An 8,268-nucleotide genomic window follows, 5' to 3' on the forward strand; every position below is an offset into this window, starting at 1 on the left:
GCTCTTAGCTAACTACTCTGGCAGGAGGTGTAAACAGCTTCCTAATTGCCTTCACACATGAGCCTAAATTCGGAGGTGTGAGGAGGGAAAATCTTAACAGGCCTGAGAAGTTGCTGGGAAAGACCAGAAGCTGGAAATAGCAGGAGGAGATCCCAGGGGAATCTGCCTTGGCCTCTATCCCAACAGCAGGGCCTCGGGAGGAGGGGAAAAAGGGAGAGAGAAGGTCACTTGAGCAGTGTTGGGTGGCAGGCCAGGAGCTGAGATTGGCGTTCTACTTTGAGACTGCTTGGCCAGCTGCTGTGTAAAATATTTATTCATACTCCAAAAAGGCTCAGACAGCAAATCCATCAAACTGGCTCTTTGCTCTGGAGGCTGTGGGGCCTCTATTCTACTCCCCTGGGTGCTCTCCTCTGGTTACTACCCCTGACTTCCTTCAGGCACATCCCCTCCTACCTTCCACAGGGCAGCCTCAAACTAGGCTTCCCTAGTGGCAGGGGGACTTGGAAGAGGATTTAGGCCCAGGACCAGTGTAAGGCTTGAGAGGCCCTGATTTCAGTAGCTTTTTAGGGCCATAGAGCTGAAGTCCCTGCAGCAACTGGGGAGAGTTAGAGAGAAAAGAGCCAGCTGAGGGAAATTGTTGGTGGGGGGAGCAGTGAGGCCCCTGCCCTTCCCAGGCAGGTGGGCACAGGGGCAGGGGTGGGAGAAGCAGCTTTAAAACATACATTCAGTAGAGGGTGGACATGCAGGCCCACACCTGGAGGTCCTGCCAAGGGGGGGCCGTGCCCTGACTAGCCTGCACCCAAAATCACATGCACGCACCTGCATGCCCAGCCCAGAATCCAGTGGGAAGTTGGCACCTTATGTTGTTCTTGTCACTGAAGAACTGAGCCGGGCACTAGACCCACCTCAGTCAGGTTCACGTTGACAGGGAGAAATAACGACCGCGTCCTGGCTGCCTGGCAGCTGGTGGCACCGGAGTGGCGGTGTTGGCACTTTCATGGGGCACTAGGGGGGAGGCAGGACCTGCGCCCCCAGCAGGTCGTAGGCGAAGATGTTCCAGAAGATGGCGAAAAGGAGGAAGGTGGCATAGGACAGCAACACTACCCACCAGCCACACTGGTCCTGCAGGTTCTCCTCATAGCTTCGAAGGATGGTCAGGCCCATGCTGATGCCCACGACGGCGCCCGCCAGATGGGCCATGAAGCTGGGCTGAGGGCCTGAGGCAGGCAGGGGTGGGGAGAAGCGGAGCCAAACAGCTCGGCCCACCTCTGAGCTCACTGCAGTGGGGGGGAGCAAGATGTGAGGACAAGGGGACCCCTGGGGTGGCCCTCAGCCTGGCGGCAGCTGCTCCCACCTCAGGGCATGGCGGGATCTGGGGGCCCTGGAGGGTGCCTAATGTCATCTGGAGGAGGAATAACGCCCTAGGGTGGCAGTGACTGTCCTTTCTCCCTTCAGTGAGGCTGACTGCTTGTCATTCACTGTTCCTCCTTTAGCTTGTGCAGGTCGGGGGGGGGGGGGTAGAGAAACCCTATGCACCTTGCTCAGAACCTGGCCTGCCTCCTCAGGCCAGGGGAAACATTGTTCTGACCCAAATCCGGCCCTCCCCAGGCCCTTCCTCGCCTCCCCCCCACACCTCTTGGGAGGGCCAATACTCACTGCACACCAGTGCCAGCACCATCCTCAGCAGTTTGTACGGGCAGCGCATCCCAGCCCAGTTCTAAGGAGAAGGAGCATCTGGTGAGGGTTTGGATGGGGAGGCTTAAACAGGCTCACCCTGATGGCTTGGGCCAAGAAGTGAGAAGGGACATGGCTAGCTTTCTTCAAATCCCCAGTGCCTCTTCCCCTCCACCCCGGGACAGAGCCTCTCCTTACCATGACAACATTGGCCAGATGGGCAGAGCAGAGGGCATAGACGCCACCTGAACCCCCTACCACAGGGGCCCGCATGTCTGTGATGGAGACTGTCAGGGAACCTATGGGAGGCAATGAAGGACAGTGGGTCAGGAGAGGGCTGTCCCAATGGGCCTAGGTTCAAGCCATGCTCCCTCAGCAGACACCTCAGAGCGTGGCTTCCCCCACCCCCGCCCTTACCTGCCAGCACGCCTGCCAAGTAAAGGAAACCTATCCGAAGCACCCCATGCACCATCTCCAGGGGCACGCCAATCATGAGCTGTAGGAGAGCATTGAAGCCCAGCTGTTCTAACCTAGATGGTGGGACGGGAGGATACGACACTAGTCAGAGCAGCATGGACATTGATGCAGCATGCACCATGGAGCCTCTTACAAACCAGCCTAGAGCATAGGGGGGACCCAGTGGTGTCACAGCACTCCTACTGTCCATTGAAAACCTACATCTGCCTAAGTCCTCCTGCACTCCAACCTGGGAGGTGGGGACAAGACCCCTTCCCTGCTCTGCAAATGCAAAGGGAGGGAAAGACTGCTGGTGTTCTACCCCAGCTCTGTCAGGGACTACTGAGTGGTATAGCCTGAGCAAGTCCCTTTTCCCCTCTCTCTGGCCCTCAGTCTCTGTAAAACGAGGTTCCTCCTTCCTACCTGGCCTGCTTCACATGGCTTTGGAAAGGGTAAAAGAAGGTACAAACATGAGATTACTCTCTCGGAGTCCCATGAACAGCTGTGTAAAGGAGTGAAACAGCTTCACCCGATTCTCATTTCCAGCCTGGGACCTTAAAGGAAAATTCATTTGGAGATATCTGAGGTCCCTACATTGACCTCTATGAGAGACTGAAGGCAATCCCCTCTTACCCAACATGCATGAACATGTAGGTGAGAAATCGCCAGGCTCGGGCACGGTGGCCAGGGTGGTACACCAGAGGACTCTTCATATACTCAGGGTGGTAGGTCTGCAGCACCCACTTGTTTAACCGAGCCCCATAACACAAGAACACGATGATCTGGGAAGGATAATTTATCTCAGAGTCTGGCCCTCTGAGGCTGCAAACGGGAAATAGTTTAGGGCTGAGAATGGGGTACCCAAGGGGATCACCTGTGTGAGTGTAACAGTAGCCATGAAGACTGGGGGTGGGCAGGTTCGGTGCTGGTAGAAGTACCATCGGCGGTCCATCTCACAAGGTAGGATCTCATAGGCCACATAGCGCACAAAGCGCTTATAGAAACCAAGGCCTGGCTCATCCAGTAGCCCATCCCGAGGCAGGGCGCGCTGCCCATTGGTGATGGCCCGCTTGAAGCTACTGGAGCGTTTGCTGCTGATCTGCCAGGGAAGAGCAGAAAAGGGCCCCTGGTATCCAGCTGTAGAAACTAAGGCCAGCAACTAAGGGACGCAAAGGGCCACTTGGGAGAGAGGCAGGATAACCTGAACTTTTTTCTGTGGACCAGATTTCCAATAGTCAATGAGGATTTGTTCATAGATGTTGCCACCACTTTTGTTTTCCATTCAAAATAATTACTGAGTTACCTACTACATACAAGGCATTCCATCTACAACTTGGGCCCACATGCTTGCAGTCAAAGACACTGAGTACACAACTTGGACATCCTCAAGCAATAGTCCTACAGTCAGAAGACAAAGGATTTGGACCTGGGTGGAATGTTAGAGATGATCTAATCAAACCCCCTCATTCTAAAGATGGGCAGTAAGTAACAGGACTACGATTTGAACTCATGTTCAATACACTTTCCACTCTGCTGCCCGTTTCCTGGATCAAAACCCCTCCTCCACCAAACCACCCCTTTCACACTGACTCTTGGATGTATCCAAGGAGCATCATGCCCTCAAGACCCTTAATGCCAACAACACCCATTTCCCCCAGCTAGAGTGGTAATATAAACCACAATAAATGGGAATTCTCCTTGAATACCGCTGTCCCCTCCCACTCCGACCATCACCTCAGAAGCAAGATCCAGGGGACCAATGGAAGCTGAGATGATAGGCCTAAGACCCCTGTCACTAACCAGGTCTACCAACTCCTGGTAGCAGATCTGTCCTTGGTCGTTGCTCTGGGCCAGTGCCACCAGCATGTCCAGTTTAGCAGGGTCCAGTGGCAGCTCATGGCTGTGAACCAGGCCAGTGAAGGTTTCCACGCCAATGAAGCCAGTGTTGTCTGGGTCCAGCTGCTGGAGATAGGAAGGGCCCAGGAGCGAAGGTGGGAGAAGGGAGGTGGGGAAGGATGAGGCCCGAAACAGGCAGGACAGCTGAGTCAAGGCCAGCATTTTCCAGACCTATTCCCTTCCCTCCCCACTACATAAACATCATAGGAAGGGGGTGGGGTTTGCTGTGGGATAGAGAGATATCTCAGTCCCTGGGCAGCTTATTTTTCTGTATCTAATGACATAGAAATAGTGAGAACTGCTGTCGTATGTCAAAGGGCAGGGGCCTTCCTGTCCCTCCTGGCTCTCCTGGGCTTCTTCATCTCAATTCTCCACCTGCGCTCCCACTGACTTAATTCAAAGAGCCCCATTCTCTGTTCCTAGATACTTATCCTCTGTCTAGACATCGAAGGCAAGTGTCACAGCCCGGCCCTATCCTGCTTTGCTTATTGTTCCTATCAGTCAGAGCTGGGAGAAGGAAAGTCCGTGGGCCCCTTGAATAGCGTAGTTATTATGAATCACAAAGACAAAACGGCATAAAATCTCTGGATGGAAAGGGGCCCGCAGTCCTATCCTTTCTTTTTAGGCAGGCCAAACATAACTCCACCGACAGGTAACAATCTTCCCATTTATGAATCATTTATGAACATGCTCAAGTCTGGAGACTGCTTATACATTTGTTAGACAGCTGTACCAGCCACCTAACACCACACTGTTGTCAGGAAATCTTGCTGAGGTCGAAGCTGTATCATCATGTTGTTGTAGGCCAGAGAACAGTTGGACACAACTTTCTACACTTATAAATCTTTCTTAGACTCACAGAGATTGAATCACTCAAGTCCTCCATCCTACGGCCAGACAATGCTTCCAGTTTAGGGGGCAGAACAGCTAGACAGGTGACTGCAAGGTGGAGGCGGAGAGCAGGAATGGAAAAGGAAAGCCCTTTGCACCTGGCTCCCCAACCATACCATCACTGACTCTGACAGGCCATTAGTCCTGTTTGAGGTCTGGAGAGCATCCCCAGAACTGGGATGGGGAATTCCCTCTTTCTCCTAATTTTCAGCCCCAGGGGGTCCTGCCAATGTCAGTGCCGGAGCCGAGCTCACAGGTCAGCTGGGGGCCTTGGAGGTCAGGGTGTCCTAGGGTTGGGTAGGGGGTGTCCGGTCGAGAAGGAGGCAGGCACAGGGGTGTGGCAAAGCGTGGCTCAGGCAGCCCGCCCCTAAGCGCTCAGGTTCCCTGGGGAATCCTGCGCCAAGGGAAGACTTGCACCCTGGTCGGAGTGCTTGGGCGCCAACCCAGCCTGGCCGGAATCCCTGGGAAAGGAAGGAGGGCAGCCCCAGTGGGGAGACTACGAGACGCACCTTCGGGTGCCCGCCCCGCGGTTTGGTGCAATTCTCCGGGCCGGCCAAGTTCCAGCCCCTGGCCGCAGCTGCAGGCGGTACCTACGTCTTTTCTACATGCATGGGAGGGGGGTGGAGGGAGAAGGGAGGGTAGGGGGCTTGCGGTGATAGTGGAGATAGGGAGTGCGGTCCGTGCAGACCAGCCCCGGCCAGCGCCCGCGCCCGCGCCCGCGCCCGCGCCCTCCGCACCTGCTCCTGGATGAGCTGCAGCAGGGAGCTCCTGTCCATAGAGCTGCCCGGGCGGGGGGGCGGCTGCTCCGCGGACCCGGCGCTGCGGCCCTGGCCCCGGCCCCAGGCCCAGCCCCGGCTCCGCTCCGCTCTCCGCTGTCCGCTCTGGCCACTGCCGCCGCCGCCGCCGCCACCTCACTGCTGGCCCGTCCCCGGCCCCAGCTAGTGCCGCCGCTGCCGCACACAGGGGCCAGCGCGTCACGGAGCCACCGCCGTGGCAGGCGCACAAGCCACCACTCCCCTTCCCCCTCCCTCTCCTCTTCTCTCCTGGACACACACACACACACACACACACACACACACACACACACACACACACACACACACACGCGCGCGCGCGCGCGCGCGGCCCGCGCATACGCACGTCCCACCCCTCTCTCCTCTCCCCCACTCGCTCCCAGAGCCATACAGCCCACTCCTCTCCTGGTTCCAGATACGCACACATCCACACAGACGCTCCTCCTCTCTGCTCTCCTCTTCTCTATTCCCTCCCCATCTCCTCCAGCGCGACACACACACACACACACACACACACACACACACACACACACACACACACAGGCGCGCGATGGAAACTCAGAAGTCCTAGGATCTTGAGCTGAAGGGCCCTTGGAGGATTTACAGATTGTTCATTCATTCCGCATTTCCTGGGCATCTTTTATGTGAAGAGCATCAGGCTAAAACCCAGTAGGGGAAGACAAAGGTGTACCCTCTGGACGACCCAGGTACTTATCTGTCACGCTGCCTCCAGTCCACCGAGTACCCCATTAGAACAAGGGGTTCCCTTAGAGCAGGAACTGCCGTAGCCATCTCTGGATCTCCCACGGTGCTGTGCACAGCGTAGGTGCTCAGCAAACGTGTGTCCTAGGGCCACACTCCAAATGAAGCACATTTTTAGTCACAACTGTGTGTCGTCACATGCTTACAACATCTTTCATTGGTCTGAATAAAGGCTGCATTCCTCCCATCCCACCCCAAATCTGTCTTGTGCAAAACCTGTGTGGAGGCTCTTAGTAAAACCATCTCAATGAATCCAATCCAACAAGTGTGTTTAAAGCATTGACATGCAAGAACACTGTGTCAAGTACTGTGAATAGAAAGAGGAGAGAAAAATCAGACCTTACCTTCATGGAGCTTACATCCTCCCGGAGAGAATACAACATGTAATACAACATAATCTGAGTGAGGAAAGAGCATTAACAGCTAGAGGGATCAGTGAAGACAGAACAATCATAGTAGAAATGAATAAAATCTTTCTCAGAAGTTTAAGAAAAGGTTAAGAAGAAAAAGAAGAACCTATAGCTAATGTTTGTGTATCTGTAAGTATTTATTGGGCCGCTAGGTGGCATAGTGGATAGGGCAGGAGTCCACCAGAACCTGAGTTCAAATCCAACCTCAGACACTAGCAGTGTGACCCTAGGCAAGTCACTAAACCCTGTTTGCCTCAGTTTCCTCCTCGGTAAAATGAGCTGAAGGAAATGGCAAACGACTCCAATGTCTTTGCCAAGAGTTGCACATGACTGAAAAGAATTATCTGTGGAGTGGCACAGAGTGGAAGAGCGGAGTCAAGGGAACTTAGATTTGAACACTGCTTCTGACACTAGCTGTATGAGCCTGGGCTTACCTCTCTGAGCCTCAGTTTCCTCATCTGTCAAATGGGGATAATAGCACCCACCAAATGAGATAACATATGCAAAGTAGAGCACCTTAAAGAGTATTGTATTAGCTAGCACTATATTTTGTAAATAGATTTTTACTAGATTTATCTATAATGTTTACCTTTCAAAGATCTCACTTCAGGGGTGCAGCCCATATTCATTCAAACCAACATGGTAACCACTTGTACAGTCACGCATGTACACCAGATTTCATGTCTATAATCATAAATGTAACATACATAAAGCCTCACTCTCTAAAAGACCCAACATTAGTTGACCACACATTTATTAAGCATGTACTTTGTGCAAATCCTTGTGGATGGAGGTGATGGGGAGACAGCAATAGATCCCCTCACTGCCATCTGACAAGTCCCCAGTATCAGTGTTGGAGGGGCATGGTCTGTGGGACAGGATGGAGAGGGGGTCTTGTGGCCAGCTAGCTGAGGCACTGCCCTTTTTAACAAGCCAAGAAACAGACACAGAGTTCTGTTCTCCACCCCACCTACCATGTGCATTTATCACCAGCAGCAACTAATTATGGAACATCTGGTAGGTGCAGGACTCAGTGCTAGAGAAGCCAGAGGTAAAGGTTTGGGTTACATCCTACCTTAGAAGGACTTCTCTCTATGGGAGAAGATGGTAAACTGTGCCTCCCACCCCCAATCTACATCCTGTTCAGCTTTCAAAACCGAATTCCTACCAAAAAACCTTTCACAAATATTCCTGCCCATACTGAACTCATTCTCTCCTTCATGACTTCCTGAAGGCCCTCTGGTCTTCTCTTTCTTCTGTCCCTCCTTCCCAATGTCCTAGCAACAGTCTCTTGGAACATCAAAGGCTAGTTTCCCATCCTAGGAATCTATGCCCTGTGCACCAGGGTTCTTCTGCTTGGTCCTCTTCTTCAGCCTAGAAAGCTA

The 8,268-nt window shown here is 53.5% G+C and overlaps 1 protein-coding gene across 2 annotated transcripts; it reads right to left on the reverse strand.

Annotated features, from left to right (window-relative positions):
- Window positions 1–295: 295 nt before the first annotated feature.
- Window positions 296–5,961, reverse strand: RHBDL1 (rhomboid like 1). 2 transcript variants are annotated; one of them, XM_021006497.2, is made up of 8 exons: window positions 5,655–5,961; window positions 3,931–4,092; window positions 3,005–3,229; window positions 2,764–2,912; window positions 2,092–2,204; window positions 1,873–1,973; window positions 1,657–1,717; window positions 296–1,277 (listed from the first exon to the last, which is right to left on the reverse strand). In XM_021006497.2, the coding sequence occupies exons 1-8, from the start codon at window positions 5,691–5,693 to the stop codon at window positions 1,006–1,008; spliced, it is 1,122 nt and encodes a 373-aa protein (XP_020862156.1). In that variant the 5' UTR covers window positions 5,694–5,961; the 3' UTR covers window positions 296–1,005. The 2 variants fall into 2 exon arrangements, with proteins under 2 accessions (XP_020862156.1, XP_078008729.1); XM_078152603.1 differs by lacking the exon at window positions 5,655–5,961 and having other exon boundaries at window positions 3,931–5,639.
- Window positions 5,962–8,268: the final 2,307 nt, after the last annotated feature.

This window comes from Phascolarctos cinereus, unplaced genomic scaffold (assembly GCF_003287225.1).
Source record: "Phascolarctos cinereus isolate Bilbo 61053 unplaced genomic scaffold, phaCin_HiC Scaffold_4;HRSCAF=312, whole genome shotgun sequence".
Taxonomy (NCBI): Eukaryota; Metazoa; Chordata; class Mammalia; order Diprotodontia; family Phascolarctidae; genus Phascolarctos; species Phascolarctos cinereus.

Excerpts from the sequence above, each read along its gene's own strand:
- RHBDL1 (XM_078152603.1), bottom strand. The coding sequence starts at position 4,188 with ATGCTGGCCTTGACTCAGCTGTCCTGCCTGTTTCGGGCCTCATCCTTC. Across the intron at positions 3,230-3,930 it reads ACCAGGAGTTGGTAGACCTG|ATCAGCAGCAAACGCTCCAG; the intron begins GTTAGTGACAGG and ends CTTCCCTGGCAG. Across the intron at positions 2,913-3,004 it reads CTACTGTTACACTCACACAG|ATCATCGTGTTCTTGTGTTA; the intron begins GTGATCCCCTTG and ends TATCCTTCCCAG.